Here is a 17,090-nt window from a genome sequence, read left to right as displayed (position 1 = left end):
AATGAGTCGAATAGTCCCTCACCATTTTCTTCTAGACGAGGAGTTCCCGCTTAACGTGTGGGCATTATATAGGCCCAAATACTTGGACATTATACATAACACTTATAAGTTTTATTCTGGCAGTTGTCTGCAGATTGTTGTGCTGCACAACGCGAACATATCATACACTTTCCACAGACGGAGTGCACGTGACCGAATTTCTCGCATTTTCTGCGCTGGATTGGCTTGGGAACAAAGGGCCGGACAGAATGTTGGAAATGATCTACCTTGACATGCGATGGAAGGCTGTAATTAACCTTTAAATGACATTTGACGCAGCGGGAATTTCCGAGATGCTCTAGCTGAATTATTTGGATCCCATCGCTGGCAGACTTAACCAAAAGTGGCAGATCCTCGCATGAGAGGGTCACATCAATGTCATATATGTCGCCTGTAGTAGCCTCTTTTCCCAGCTGGATGATGTTACGAACGTTCGTGCCACTGAGAATAGTGACAGCGCTCAGATAGTCTAACGCTGACGCTTGACTGACGTCTACCGCGACAACGTTCTTCCCTGAATTGACTCTGACGTCTTCAATGCCATTTGGTAACAGTGTCTCGAGCTCAACAGATGCAACTTGTCTGTTGAGGAGCCTCACCTTGTCGGAGCGTAGTGCAGGTAAGAAGAGGATGGTGTCCTTCGGCGAACTATGCGGAGCCCTCGTGGTAGGTGTCTCCGCTGAGGTCCTGAGCATCTACCACTCTGCTCTCTGACAGTCACGCAGTCGTCGCCGAAGCTGTCATCGCTCTCGGTCGAGTCTATCAGGGTAGCCTCGCTGTCGCTCGAGAGGCAGAGTTCCGCTTCCTTGAGGCTGCCGACGCGGATGCCACTGAATCGAGTGGGAGTGCGTCGGCTGCACTTCCATTGCCACTGATCAGGGACCAGTTTTCCTCGTAAAAATGCGATAATTACCAGAAAATCCTGGTGACGGAGAACAAACGCTCAGCAACAGGATCACTTCGTTTTTATTTATTTATTTATTTTTTTGTGAAAAATATAGGTCGATACCTCATTTTGCGTAACGTATTCGAAAAAAGAAGGTCGACCTATATTCGTATAAATACGGCATTTCTCTGCTTTTCTCTTTCATGTCCGGGGCATTCGGAGCCGTCGTACTCGGAAGCTATGTTGATTCAATATCTTTTGCAAGAAATTGAAAGCGCTGTCGTACACAGCCAGACTGTATACTTGGCGCAGTAACACACGTGCAGGAGCTTCGCCTGCACATGTGCAGTAGAAAGTTATCCACGAATATAAGACCCTGTGTACGCATGCTCTCCGGCTTATCTCGCCCGCCAGGCCAGAGGCAAGAGTGTCAAGGAGCTTGATACCTTGACGTCTCAAGTTCAAGGAAGACGAGGGTTACCCGAGTCCTCACTGTACGAGTATACGAGGTACGAAGCTCGCAAGTTGGCGTTATCTGAAACACGTTGCGCTCCAGATTTAAATTTCTTTGCTCCCTTTGGAAACTCGAGCACCGCCTGAGATGCTGCGGCGACTTCCGTTTAGCAGAGTTATCGCGAGCTCTTCCGCGACAACCTCATACACTGTTGCTTTCTGCTCTTCTTTCTTTTACGCTCACGGGTACGTGATTATCGCATGGTGTTGTTTCAAACTATGTAAAGATCGCGAGCATTTCCGCTGCCGTTTCCGAGACATTGCGAACGCTTGAGGCAGCCATATCGTGCTCGTCAAGTGTTTTAAACCACCAATACGTAGCTTAAGAGTTAAAAGTGCTGCATGTCCACGCAGGCAGCTCGTGGTAGCCGTTTTATGGAAACTAAGAGTCGTAAAATTGATTCTGTTCTTCCTACTAGGCGACAGGCTTTTCATCACTAACTGATGGCGCAAAGGTTTCTATAGCCACGTCTGTGAGCTCTCAACGGCTAAACTATAGCCGACAAGACGCCGAAGACGCCGAAAAAAAAGACACCGACAAGACGCCGAAGATAATTTTTAGGCTATATTGCAGACTACTGATCCTCTCCGTATTCCTTCAGCGAAAAGGAATTCCTTGTCAGTGAAGAAAATAAAGTTTTTATTCAGTTTTCCTCCTGTGCTAATGTGCGCACGATGTCATAACGAAGACATAAAGCCAGCAGTATTTTGCGGATCCTCTTTGTGCAGGAAATACGCACAGGGGTTGGTAGGTTGACTTCTCGTTCGTCTTGGGGGGAACTTTTAATCCTTACATTTTTTTGTTTACGATAATGAACAGCTCAACCAATAAAGCGGAGTTGTCATAGGTCTTTCCTTTTCACTTCTATTTTTGCGTAACACCTCTCCTTACAGTGGAAACCATTGACCAATGTAAGCTCAACTTCATATTTATTTGTAAATTCTTTGTTTAATTACACTTACTAAAGCTTTTGTACCGCTTAATACAGCGGCGGGGCCCTAATATCCCAGTACCTCCGAATTCGGCACGTGCAGGGGCATGTACCGTCACTTGCGTATAGTCGGCGACAAGCGTTTAGGACCGTGACATCTGTGAAAAGCCTGCAGTATTTCCGCAGCTTGGGCAGGCAACCTTGTCTTCAGTATACTATACTCTGCATTAGCATATATGTGAACGAAGCTGGGTTGCACGATCTGCTGGTTATGCTAACAAACGGCTCGGAAATTTGTTTTCTCTCTCTCTCTCTCTCTTTCAAATTCAGCAGTGCGTAACCTTGTTAACGCTGGCTGCGCGTAGAGCGAAGAGAAAGGCAATACACGGCTTACGGAGCATAACACCCAACAGAAGACGCCATGTATAGGCATAGCGTCTTCTGCACAGGTGACGCGCCTGCGGTCACCTGTGCTTTGCGAAATGACTTGCCCTAAGTTTCCTGCCTGTCGCTGGCAGCGCGTACCTCCGCATGGCGTTAGGCAGTTGCTTCACATATGCCTTCGTATAAGTAGGAAAGGTCTGTGGAATGTGAGGGAGCCACCTGTAGAATGGAAGAGGTCACCGAGAGGGAAAGAGTGAGTGAGAGTTCGGAGTGTTGACGACGCCAGGGGAACCAGTTGGACGCCCGTGTTGCCGGGAATCGAGGACAAGCGCACTTGCGAGCAGCTTGCGAGCGGCCATCGCCGCCTATGCTGTGCCGTGCGGTGTCAAGGCAACTCCCGGAGCACGAATTATCCGTTCGGATTATGACGACAGAGATCACCGCGTCATGTGCAGGCTCAACTTCTCCTGCGACGACGCCTCGATAGTGATTCTGTGACATCCTGAGTGTCACCTGTGCTCGGCCCGGGCTCTTTGCTTGGAAGATAAACGGCGGAAGGAAGCTCTCTGTAGTCATGGCGCTTTTTCCACCTTGCACCACTCCCAACGGTGTCTCGCAATACCCGTCGGACAAACCTGAAAACGTAAGGTCAATTCGCAAGTTCATCTGTCTCGCGTTCTACTTTCATTGTCTTTGATTTCATTTCTATCTTTTCACCTCTATTTAGGGTGGCGCGAGGATAGCTTTCTCTTTGCTATTTTCTGAGTGTTTATGCACTATGTTACAGCAGTCACGACTACCATAGGCATGTATTTTGTTCTTGCTTCTCTGTCATACGCTGGTATTCATACTTTGATATTTATTGGTCTCTATGACCACTAAGAGGCTACTGCCCTCTGATATTTTTTATTCTATCATTTTATAGATTATGACAAATTACGACGTTCTGTGCTATGTGATATATATATATATATATATATATATATATATATATATATCATCCACGCTGTACGACGTCCAGCGTGAACCTCTTCGGACAGCATTGAACCGGCTGGACTCTAGACCATTTTCGTAACTGAAGATCCTTGGACCATAGCCGTGCGCGTCGATGGCCCGGATATTCACGAAGGCGTTATTGCAGTATCGAAGTCGACAGGTTTTGGCGACCGTTTATAGACTCGGGGCGCGAATGCAAATGTGCGCGAAACTGTGCTTTTTATCTCTCCTTCTCTCTCTCTCTCTCTCTCTCTCTTTATGGATATAGCCCCTACCTCCAGTGCATGGTTGAAAACCGGACGCACGTTTCGTTAATCTCCCTGCATTTCCTCTCCTCTGTTTCTCTCTCTCTCTCTCTCCTCCATGCTGCATGGTAACAACATACACAAAATACTATCAGTTTATTAACGGACCTGTGGTGTATTATTTCGCACAGGGAGTGTGGGACTACTCAATAACGACCAGTAAACATTCGAGATACATGAGACTTCAGGAATATCCGTTCCCAGTTATTTCGGCAGAGAAAGTGGCAACCCCATCCTGGGCATGTTGCAGTCTTAGCATCAGTATACTGCCCCTGATCATCGCCGTAACAAGAAATTTGTGGAGTGACTCGCTTTAGCACAATAACTGGACCACGAATTCTGCGAAATTTCATTCTTCATTGTATTTTGTGTACCAAGATTCATCGGGCTGCGGTGAGCTAAGCATTGCTCCAGTAAAGGTTGCATGAAGAAAACAAGCGCTGATTCGGGATTCGTCCAAGGACAACAGCGAGAAGAGCAAGATTAACCAATGATTTGCGCTGTGTGGTGTTCGCAGTGTTGTTTTCGAACATATGTGTGTCCAGACGCTGTACTGCACGCGGCTTGTTTCCATGTTAGTGAGTGATTTGTGGTGGGACAGCCAGGAGAGATTTTAGTTTCAGCCAAGAAAAGCGCTTCCTTTTAGTGAATATTTCTGCACTTCGGGACTCGTTGTCCCTATTGTGTTTCATTTCCCTTCGTAATTCGCAGCGGCCTTGTCCTGCCTTTTGCATGTCAGAGAAGAGGGCAAACCGGCTTTGGGCACTGATATATTCTTAAACGCATCAAATAAATACAAGATTTATGTGCGCTAAACCACATGAAACCGCATGATTTGCTTAGAATCAATTATGAAATGGGGCATGGCTATTGATAAAACCCTTTCGAAACCGCGAGAATCTGCTAACAACAATACAACGATACCTAACTCAAGATCCCGGAAGCTGCAGCTAGGGATTCAATAATTTTATTTTCATATCGTGGATTATATTAGGTGTTATATTTCGTTCACATTGTTGTTGTTGTTTTTTTCTCTTTAATGAGTTTCTATTTTTTTAGGCTCGCTGTCACCGAAGTCTTCGGCAAAACATTCCATGCTGCTACTAATTGATTTCGCAATTGTCCATTTACGCCACAGAATGGTACAGTGTTTTTACACTGTAGTACACTATAGTACAACTTGCCTTCTAAGTTTCTGCTTACCCCGTTCATTACCTAAAGACTTGTTGGGTTTGCATTGGTGTAAACGTTTGCAAAATTAAAAAAATTAGGAAACGATTTCTGCACAAATACGAGGGAGGGGGATAAATGAAAAGTTTACTTCTTCGAAGAGTTATCGATCCAACTTATTTTCTGAAGCTACATTTACCGGCTTCATTTGCAGCCTGCACAAATACCTCGCTCAGAACGTAAACTCCTCCAAATTTCGAAATGTTCTACTTGTTATGGTTTTGCTAATAGCTTTTGACTGATCATCTCATTTTCTTCGAATGAACACAATGTCACCACGTGTTGACGATTCATTTTGCTAAATTCCTTAGCTGTTACATACCTAACTCTGCCCTGATCCCATGTCTTGTCCCATGCAAGTCCTTCGTAGTGGCGAATCAGGCTTTGGAGGAATAGCGCCTGGTTTCGATGACGCACGACCCTTCAGCAGAAGCGCATGTCAAATGAGGTTATCGTTCTATCAGATATATGGCTAGTCACATGAGCGCTGGAGAAGACAAAGAAGCTGTGGCGACACTTGTCGATAAGGGGGCGAACTCAGTACAACGCTATCTAAATAGATAACGGTGGCTCAGCGGATAGGTATAGTCGAAGAGAAACCAATTAACAGTGTAAGGAGAACGCGAAACTTTGCTTTTATTATGAGGTTTTACGTGCCAAAGCCAGTTCTGATTATGAGGCTCGCCGTAGTGGAGGGCTCCGGATTAATTTTGACCCCCCGGGGTTCTTTAACGTGCACTACAACGCAAGCACACGGGCGTTTCTGCATTTCGCCTCCATCTAAATGCGGCCGCCGTGGCCGGGATTCGATCCCGCGATCGCGTGCTCAGCAGCGCAACGCCTTAGCTGACTGAGCCACCGCGGCGGGTGAGAACGCGAAACTTGAAATATATGAATACATGCCTCTGTATTCAGGCGACAGGTGTAAAACCCGCTAAAAGTCATCCGGCACGGCTGTCATGGCAGCATTCTAGTATAGGTTTAGATGTGGTTGTAGGCGAGTACAGCTTAATGGAGCGCTTCCGAGGACTACATTTCATCTAATCTGTCTTTTTCTTTCTAATCAGTTCGAATTTCTTTTTACTTTTTTTCTTTTTGTTTTACGTACCGCTCAAATGGCTGGGCGAGTTCAGAACATCCGGCTCCGTAACCACGCGGAGTGCTTTCGGGAGGTTGTTGCAATCTTTCATCTCCATCATTCCCTCGACAGGCATCACACGTCGCCTTCGCCCGGTGACATCGTTGCGAGAACGTTTCTCACTGTGAATCCGCCTGATTTGGTGTTTTCATTTTGATATATCATGTAAATGGTTTAGTGCATAAAGTTAAACATTATACGAGATTGAAGTTGTGTCTTGTGCGGGTCATAAATAAAAGCAATGCATGACATGACACGTTGCATAGCGTAAAAATAGAGTTGTACACATCGCAATCATCCTTATAGCATTTAATTAACCACTTCACTAAAACTTCACATAGATTCCGACATTCGCTTTTGATCTGCGTACTTTTTATTACTCTCATAGTCATCGGTGCACCAGCATCTCAGCTGACCTGACATCCAGTTATTGACAGCATAATGTGCATCGCATAACGTAAATGCCATGTTTAAGACAATGCATTTCCTGGTGAGTTACCCCCACTTTTCCGTATCGGGTATGTTCGTTTCTAGCCTCTATCGCTGCCCGATCCCGGAGATAGAGCTGTCTAAAGATCCGGGTCAATCCCGGGGGTAGTGTCATGTAAATCGTTCCCATGGGTATGCGCAGTCTAAAAATCTCGGTCGGTCCCGAAGGTAGGGCAGTCTAAAAGGGTGGGCTGATCCCAAAGGCAGTCAAAAGTACCGATCCCAAAGGTACCGATGTCGAAGGTGGTGCAGTCTAAAAATTTAAGCAGTCCGACGCTTCTCCTACTCCCCTCACGCGAAGACTGACGTGAGAGAGTGCCGTGCGCCAGTTACTCCAGCCCAATCTCATCCCCCAGCTTGCTTCGAAGACATCGTCCTTCATTGACGTCAACTAGAGATTGAATCACCTACTAACTGTTTGTTTGTTTGTTTGTTTGTTTGTTTGTTTGTTTGTTTGTTTGTTTGTTTGTTTGTTTGTTTGTTTGTTTGTTTGTTTGTTTGTTTGTTTGTTTGTTTGTTTGTTTGTTTGTTTGTTTGTTTGTTTGTTTGTTTGTTTGTTTGGACTTCGTTTAGAAAGTGAAATCATTCGATAGTCAATTCGATATTCGACGATAACTTTCTCCAATATTCGTATTGAAAGCAATTTAAAAATTGCGCTATTCGACCAATCCTACTTCTTTTGTTTTGCTTTCTACAATACTTTTTATGAGCACGTTTTTCGTTTGGTGAGAAATTTTGAATACTTCTCATATCTTGCTCTGTGCCGGGGCCAGTGCAGGCCTTTTGAAGCCACTCATTGTGAAGTGCGTTTTTGAAAATCCTTCCACCTTTGGGAGTACAATGAGCGAATCGGCGACATGCTGCCGGCGCACACAGTGTGGTGTGTTGAATGCCTCTGTTTCATCCCCGTATTTTCTACGACTTATAATATTTAGAAATACGAAAACCACCTAACATCTCCAGCATCCACTTAAGAATGTATTTCTCTCTCTCTCTCTCTCTCTCTCAAAATAAAAAAGCGTCTTGTCCGGCTGGTTCTTCGCCTTAGCCGTCGGCGCGTGTCCCAATGCATGCATGGCTGCGCTTTGTCTAGTGTTGTGCGCAATGCGAACGAAATCCGTGCTTGAGTGTTATAATGTAGGGCGTTCACCCAGGTTTCAGCGGCCCTGATGTGCCAGAATTGAGCCCCTGCCCACTCTTAGTATATTGAGTTGTGCTTCTTCACTGCCTAACATGGCTCTTGATGTCGATAACCTATAGGGAAATTACCAGGTAACCTCCTGAAATGAAGCAAGAGGAGATACAAGAAATGAACAAGTACAAACACTTTCGTTGCTTAAGGTGAGCATAGAAATCAAGACGCGATGGATTAGGTATATCTCACTTTCGCGCCGAAAATTGCACGGGAGATTTTAACAAATTTGTTTGTTTGTTTGTTTGTTTGTTTGTTTGTTTGTTTGTTTGTTTGTTTGTTTGTTTGTTTGTTTGTTTGTTTGTTTAAATGCTCTCAGAGCCTCTGATAAATATTATTGTTCATCGAATAATTGATTAATTGATTGATTGGTTTATTTTATGTTTGTTCATCATGCTGAACAGGTATACTAACGCCCTAATGTCTTTTTCCAGCTAATATGGAAGGAAATTTTGTTTTGCCACAATGAGAGCAGGTGAGAGGGAAAATAGATGTGAAGAAAGACCATCAAGTTATTTATATGGGACAATTTACCGTCGGTGAGGCTATGGTGCTTTGAGATATAGGACGACGAGAACGCATAAATTCAACACAAACAGGAGAATTAATACAAGTTGACCAAAAGACTTCACCCAGGCTGGTGGACCGCGGTAAACACAGAAATGCTTGAATGACTTTCTGATGCGCAGATGTGTGCGGTAGAAGTTGTATAATCTCGTGCTCCGAGAGAATACAAAATGCAAGGCGAACTAAACTAAGGGAAAGTGCGACCGGTGTCGTGGGATCGCATCCGTCAGATGAAATTCACATAAAAGGAATAATAGAAGGAATGGAAGCACTCAGTTACGACGCACCAATCACGTGCGCATGCGGAACACGTCTGACAGCGCCTGACTCCCTGCTGACACCGTCGTGGTCTTGACACGCCTCCAAGGGCGGCTCACCGCGACGCATACATCTGCCTCTGTTTCTCGGTCGCATTCGCATATTGCTGGGTCGATCCGCGGGCATGTCGACGTCCCTGGCAAAACAGGTCTCGGTCACGCGGCGAAGGTCTGCTCACAGCAGCGACGCGAGCCCGTTCCAAGACCGTCTCGTGACAGTCAATTGGCAGCGTGCATGGGAGCTTCCCATAGGAAGCTCCGTGCGCCGTGGCTGGCGACATCAAGGTCGCTGTATGTATTCGCGCGCCTACATCAAAGGGCGCTCTGAAACTTTCGCCCAGCCTTTTCTTTCCTGTTGTAGTGAAGAAGAGGACGAAGAAGCGCTCTTGCGTCTGTCGCTGTGCGCGCGATCAGCGTTCGTGGACTTCGAAATATTTCGAAATATTTGATTGATTTCACTAAGCTATAGTCGTTCATTGTTCCGTCATTTAGGAAGAACACCACCATTCATTACACCCTTTCCCGGCGCGCCAACTGTGCAAAAGTAAAATACGCTATCTTGATCATTTTACGAGCTTTCATTGTGTAGTGCCTTACACTGCATGCTATTGATATTCTTTCTTTCCCAAAGCTTCTTGTCCTAAATGATACACTAGACTCGCAGCGGTCGCTCAATGCCTATCCCATTCAGTGGAGACCAGTACCGAACAGAATCCCAAATTAGTACAAGAGACTGTCAAATGTGAAGTAAGGCCGAGCATGGATTGAGGCGAAGAAAAAGCTGAGAATGTACTACGTGCACGATCTCACTTAATTCAATGTGAAACAACTTCATTCTCCCTTTTCCTTACCTTCAGTGTAGATTAGCAAACCGGACGTTTGCTTAATTGACCTACCTGCCCTTTTCTGTATTTCTTTTTTTTTCTCGCTCTATCCTAACAATGTAAACTGTCAACTCTCATTATGACAGAGGCATGCACAGCTTAATGATAAGCTAGAGATGTTATCCTGGTTGATCGCCTCGTATGCTATATACTCCAGGTGCTGGGGGATAATTACGAAAAACACGCACAGTGATCACGTAAACACACAAACGGCACATGCACTCACAGCTAGGCACGCACACATGCCCAATAAAGTTATTCACAAAGTTTTGTTCGGGCCAGTAGACCTTGTTTATTCACTGAAGTGTACAGGGAAACATGACGAGACATTTACTTAAGCAAGCATTGGCGAAAGAGGTGTGCGGTCCCGCTTCTGAAATATTCGCTGCCTTCTGTTTCAATGATCACTGACCAGTATCATGCTGAATGCGTCGGTTCCCGTAAGGTCACTGAAACTAAGCAACATTGTGCGTGTACAATATTTGGCAGAGTCGGAACGCCGAGTACTGATGGTTCCCCTTCTGCCGTGGAAGTAATTCGTGTGTCCACCTTAAAGGGCCCCTCACCATTCCCCATAAGAATTTTTGCTCATGCACTTGAACTTATGCATTGTCGTATAGGGAGAGTTTTACCGCAAGAATTTTTTTAATTGGTTCACTATTAGAAGAGATAGGAGGGAATTTAAATTTCACGTTGCCAATCTGTCAGAGGCGCGCTTCACGGCAAACATGCATACCCTCTCTCTTTCTCGACTAGCGTGGGCAAGCGCCATTAATTCCCAGCCTTCTCCCGTAACGGAGCTGATGGGCCACGTTCGTTCACCTTACAAGCCCCACCCCTTTATCTTCGTCATCGGCTTATTCTCTTTTCGCATTGTGGCGCCCTTCTAGAGGCGATTCGGCGCGATCTGCATTGGATGATGCATACTGAAGTCACGTGCCATAAGCAGTGACGTCGTAGGCTGCAGTGCGTTTTACGTAGAGGCATTTATGAGTATGACATTGATTCTATGGCAGGTAACTGAGCTCTCTCGAGAAGGAGGGCGAGCGGGTTTTCGTTCGAAATTTGAGCTCGCGCCGTGCAGAGGTTCGATAACACGGTCGTCAGCACGTGGTCTACGCATTGCGCTTGTCTGTTTGCAACTCAAACCAGGTGAGGGACCTTTTAAGCGAGACCATATGGCTTGTGCGGTGGATGTCCTCCTACCCCAACCTTTCATGAATGTTTACTACGAAAGCAGTTAAAAGCTCGTAGACGGCACTGTCCTGTCTGCCCGTCTTTTCCGTTACGCCACCGTTGTCATACCACCGTCGTCATCATCAAGTTGTCGTCGTTACGCCACCTCTTCATCCTTGGCTACACATCCGCCATATTTCGAAGGAAAACAAAACTTTACCCCTACCACCACCGGGGTGGCGGTAGGGGTAAAGTTTCGTGGGAGAGCAGTTGAAAGCCGGGCGCGTTAACTACTGCGCTATTGCGCAGCTAAAGCGTTTTGGAACTTTAGCGAAATTTTGCGTCGGGTCCTGTATATCGGAGGCCATAGTAGGCGATGCAGGGGCGGAAGAAGACGACAGAAAACTTCTTCTTAGAAGGTGTTATAATCGTTTGCAAACATACCTGTGCACCGCAGAACACTGGTTACAGAATGTTCCCCGCTCCCTTAACGTCAAAAAGTGATCAATCATAGTTGTTTCTTTAGAGAGAAAGAGCGAGATAGATAAACGGGGTGGAAAAGGCAGTTAGGTAAACCCGGAAAGATTCTGGTTTGCTACCCTGCACTGGGGGAAGGGTAAGGGGAAGTGAAAGGCGGAAAGAATAGCGGAGAGAAAAAAGCAAGGTCACGAAGAAAACTAGAAGAGGTTGTGCTCAAGTGGCCTGTTGCAGAGACTCTATTTCTCACGGACATTCCGTTGTTTCTTTAAGAGATCCAATGCATATAACACTCACGTATCGTCTGCAGAATATATCTCAGGTGGACTCGGTGAGATACCTGGACATAATATATGATAACCAGCTCAGTTGGCGCACGTACATTGAATATATAAGTAAAAAAGAAAGCATTCGAGCGCTGGTATGTTAAGAAGGCTGTGCAACAGTCGATCGGGTATGCAGAGAGACCCTCTTGTGATAATTTATAAAATCTTTGTAAGGCCAATTTTGGAAATTGGGTGCATTCTATACTCAGGGGGTGCGCTGGCGTATAACTTACTTCACCTTGTGCTTCTAGAACAGGAAGCTCTACGCCTATGCCTTGGTTTACGAAAGTTCGTTGCCAACATGAACTGTGCCTAGAAGCATACTTACCGTCTGTTTTGTATAGATTCCGGTTATTAACGGTCTAAACATTCTTAAATACGTATGATTCTCACATAAGGTTACGAATCATTATTATTTTTCAGCCTGTATTAGTTTTAAATGCGTAAGCATTCCTATGTCTACCCAACGAGGAAACCTGTCCGCCCGTCACGTAAGACGAATGCAATGGCTCATACCCACGTAGGCAAGCAAAAAATGCAATGGCTGATACCCCCGTACGGCTGAGGCTACAAGCGCTCGGCAAAGTGAAGCGAACAGTGCATACATTTATTGAAATCACCCACACAACCCACAGAACAGCAAACGTTTCAATAAAGAACAAGCTCAAAACAAGCATCCAAACCATCAATAAAGCATTGCATACCCCCCCTCAACATTTGTAGGGGTGGTTTTGGCAACAGCTTCGCCGGACATCCACTTTCGCAGGTTGATAACAATTGATAAGGGTTGACAAGGATCGGATGTAGTCCGATAAGGTCGATAACGACCGATAAAGCTTGATAAGTGTTTATGCTGGTCGGATCAAGTTTGATAAGATCGATAATGACACGGCACTGCGTGAAATGAGCAAGTGGCACAATGCTTACGCGTACTTAGACAACTCCTGGGGAGTTCCTGCGTGAATTTTTTCAATCTTCCTGGCCTCGGCTTCTCACTCACGAGGTCGTTTCGCACAGGTATTTGTTGACCCCTTACAGATTTACGATTGGTCGAGCGAAATATAAACGCCGTCATAGCGACAGATGCATCACAAACGGATAGAAAATTTGGAATTAGCATTTTTTCTTCTGCTTTTGATTGGTCGCTCTCCTTAAGACTTCACACCCGTGTACTTAGATTTAGATGCACGTTAAAGAACCCGAGCTGGTCTAAATTAATCCGGAGTCGTCCACTACGGCGTGCCTCATAATCAGATGGTGGTTTTGCCACGTAAAACCCCATAAAACAAAACAACATCAAGACTTCCTGAGTAAATGCCGGTATCTTTAGCTGAGTTTCTGGCGGTTATATTGGCCCTACGAAAAGTGGACTCACCAATGTCGAAAGTTGTTTCACTAAGAGATTCTTTGTCTTTACGTTCAGCTCTCAGTGCAAATAATAGCTCGCACACTTCACGTACATTTTATTATACCCTCTCATTTAACGCTGATTAGCTTGGCATGGGTACCTGGTCACAAAGAACTAGTTATGAATTAAATAGCAGACAGCTTGGCGATAGCCGCCCTTAGTGGTCCAATTTTCCCGATCCTGTCTGCTTCAGCTTTTATAACTGCTGCTAGGCTCAGGAGGCGTGCAGTCATGCAAGACTCTTGGAACCTATCATTAACAATATTAACTGGTTACCGACACCTCGTATTCCTTGGTGTAGAAACTTCTGCCATACTATAAAACTTGAAGTCCTGTTTAACAAGTTCTGCTGTCGAGTACGTACCTTAAACTGTTGTCTACATAGATCTGCTCACTAGTCCTCCTTGCGCTCATATTGTGGTGAGGATGAGACAGTAGAACACTCTTTGTCATGCCGCCGTTTTTCACCGTTAAGAAAACACATTGTAGAAACGCAATTTCACGGTGCTGGATTCAATCTATCCATTCACGATATTCCCTTTTTGGGAGCTTCCTCTCCAGGAACTTATCATAGGGACGTTGGTGCAGCTGTTGTGAGGTTCATAACTGAATCTGGACGATTTCTTTGTATAAATGCACACATTCTTATCTGAAGTTATTGTTCTTATTATCTATTCAAAAATTTTCATTAGTGTTTTTTTTTGGGACTCCACTAACTGCTTCCTCAACTCACACGATTCTTGGCCAATCTCCCATAGCGCGTATGAGCCACTCATAGAGGAAAACCAGCCAACCACGATGGTGGTGTCCACTGTGGCAGTCTGCTGCTGTCGTGGTGAATGAGTTTAACGCCGATAAAGTCGCTGAAGCTCACGAATTCCTTTATATATATATATATATATATATATATATATATATATATAGCAAGTGACTGTATACACAGTCTATAATGTGTGGCTTTTTCGGCTCATGATGAAACAATGTGGGCAGCTGGCACTATATATAGTGGTGCAAGGCTGGAGTAAACAGCGGAGCTGGTGATCGACCTAGCTTCTGCCAGGTTTTACTAGGCTTGGATAAGTTTTGCTAGGAAACGCTAAGAGCTGCTAGGCACGGTATTCCGAATCGGTTCGCCGCCGACGCGCAGATTCTCGCTTGGCCACGTTACGCGCTTCAAGATGAGCGGCTTCTTCTTCGGGTGTCCGGATCTTCTTTGGTCGTCCCATGTCAAGGCTACATGTACTCGCCACACAGTCAACGAGAGTTCTGCCGCCGCTGCGGCGGCTCCGAGCTTTATCTCCCCGGTGATTTCACGGCCAAGCTGCGCCTCCACACTTGCCGGGGCGTGGCTGGTCGAAACCTGCTGAGCCACCGCCAGAGGCGCCTGCTGCAGTCACGGACACCTCGCGCGTTCGGTGCAAACGCGGGGAAACGGGGAAACGCGGACGGTGTCGGCAGCAGCTCTACGCGTTGCCTCGTTGATGCTGCTACAATATCTCGCTCTCCCTCTCTCTATCTATCTCTGTCTCTCTCTCTCGCTCTCATTTTCTCTTTGTCTCTCCGGAGCATAGTGCGCGCCGCGCGCATGCTCTCCTTCCCTCTCCTTAACGTCCCATGTCAAGTCAGTATGTGCACGGTACGGAGAGGAGGTGAAGTACATGCTGCTCCGCGAGGCGGTTGCTAGGCAACGCAGGTGACGTCATCGCCAGGAGCAGTTTTTGTTCGCACTACGCGGCGCAACTAAAAGCCTGAACATCTCCGCTGTTAAAAGCGCTACCAAAACGGAGACTTAGCAAGAGCACAGGACTAAGCTGTGTTGTTGTTAAGTCTCTGTTTTAGTAGTGCTTTTCCCTTCATGAACGTTTACCAACACGCCCAATTGACAGCCAATCTCTTTCGGCTCACTCACAGCAGGCCCCTGCCAGCAAGCGCACCTTCGCGACACACCGCACGAATCCGGGTCACAATGACCTTGGGCTACGCTATCTGGAATAGACCTTGTTCTGTGTGCCTCCTTCTGTGTCCCACGCTACGAAAATTCGGGGATCGTGCTATGAAGTCAGGCGCATGGTTAAGTAAGCTATTAATACAACAACTAAGGATGCGACTCTGTCGCTCTGTATAAGCAGGCACCAGAACTCCTTGGCAGGGCTTCATCCACCGCATTTGCGCACTCGACAAGACTCAAAACATTCCTTCATACCACAAAGCAAACGTATTGTTTCTTTATAAACAGACATATAAATACAAGCGTCCTGAGGCCCCTGAGTCGTCCTCTCGAGGTGAGTGTAAGTATAGAACACGCGCGAGCAGCAAGCACGTCTGAGCGTCGCTCCAACGGAAATCGCAGTGCAACCTAGTCGCGCTAAGGCATTCAAAAAGCATCTCACGGCGATGCTTGTGTCTGCGCCCTTCCTTCTCCTTCTCCTCGCTCCATTTTAAAACAGTTTGTAATTCAATGGCGTGCGATCCTCGTGCTACGTTGGGAGATATATTCTGCAACTAAATGGGGGGGGGGGGGGGGGGGGGGGTACTACGACTTAAAAAAGAAACACATTTATCCTCATCCAGCTGCTGACAAACACACACACACACACACGATGAGCCGGAAGTCCTCCTGAGCAGTGACGAAGCGACAGCTTATATATAGCGAAAAATTAACAAAAGCTGGTTATAAAAGTATTCGAGTCTAAAACACTAATATGCGCGTTCTGCAACTCGTTGCTTCTAGACTTCTATCTGTAGCACGACGAAAAATACGAAAGCACTTTGATCTAGCGCGTCGAGATTGCACTGACAAGCTTGTAACCATTGAATTACCACCGACCGGTACTTTCTCGGCGAGACTCTCTGTGTTCAGCTGTTTAGAGTGTTTCCCAGTGTCTACTATTATGATTGAGCTCACAAACTGACTTGGAGGAAGCCGTGAAAAACTGAAGCACACATTCACTCCGTCAAGTACTTAAAGGATCTCAAGAAGCAGCGAGTACGCGTGTCCGTAACTCCGGCGAGTAACTCTGACCTTACAAGTCGAATCTCGCCACGAAGCACACGCGCCGAATATCCCTACTTCCTCACTGGGAAATGCCAAACCGAGCAACGAAAGAGAATGGCGGTGAACACGCACAACGTATCGCTTAAATCGCAGACCGTCTGACACGTTGCACTTGCTACCAAACAGAATCTGCCGGTGAAACTCCGGGTTGGTCGGGGCTCATACCACGTGATCCACGCACTAAGCCTAGTCAGAGAACAACTGCAACCAACGCCCAGTCGCTTTTCATTCATCATTTCGTGCCTCACGGGAGCGGCCCTCGTCAGTTTGCTTTGCTCGCCTGACACCTATAGAGGTATCTTTGACATGGTCTTCCTCAGCGCATTCAGCTCGACTTTTAAATTTCCTCGCGGCATTCCAAATGCTGTCGCTGCGTGACTTTCACTGGCCTCCCTTCACTTCACGATTACGAACGCGTTTATTTTCACCGCTCTACGTTCACCGAGCTCACTACACCTCAGCGTTCGTCTGCCTTATTTCAGTGGCACGACGCTCGAGCTTTTCGCACAATGTTGCTGTCATCTGCTGTTGTGGTTTGGGGTCTCGGAATCCCAGCGCTGCCGCCAATGTTGAGATATAGGTTCTTCAATCCCTAGGCTGACACCAAAGCTCGGATGATGGAGGAGAAGAAAGACAGAAATTTCGCAGGTGGCGAAGAAGCGAATAACTTGATACGCGTAATTACATATCATTTACAAGTAGCAGACAGTTTGCAAATAGCTGACAAATAGTCGAGGCTTAGCTGGTGAATAGCTTTCGGAGCCCACTAGACCGAC

General features: G+C 46.2%; 1 protein-coding gene across 3 annotated transcripts in view; it reads left to right on the top strand.

Moving 5' to 3' along the window:
* The window catches only part of LOC119442189 (putative sodium-dependent excitatory amino acid transporter glt-6), a 120,128-nt gene that overhangs the window by 26,534 nt on the left and 76,504 nt on the right, over positions 1-17,090 (top strand). The window contains exon 1 of one of the 3 annotated variants that reach the window (XM_037706964.2): positions 3,059-3,397. The exons of the other annotated variants lie outside the window; for them this stretch is intronic. Coding sequence (XP_037562892.1) covers positions 3,329-3,397 — 69 coding nt within the window. The 5' untranslated portion in view covers positions 3,059-3,328. Of the gene's footprint in view, positions 1-3,058; positions 3,398-17,090 lie in introns of those variants that run through there. 3 annotated transcript variants of the gene reach the window in all.

This window comes from Dermacentor silvarum, chromosome 2, assembly GCF_013339745.2.
Source record: "Dermacentor silvarum isolate Dsil-2018 chromosome 2, BIME_Dsil_1.4, whole genome shotgun sequence".
NCBI classification, from domain to species: Eukaryota; Metazoa; Arthropoda; class Arachnida; order Ixodida; family Ixodidae; genus Dermacentor; species Dermacentor silvarum.
The sequence above is the reverse complement of the archived record's forward strand: the minus strand, read 5'-3'. Positions and strand labels throughout refer to the sequence as shown.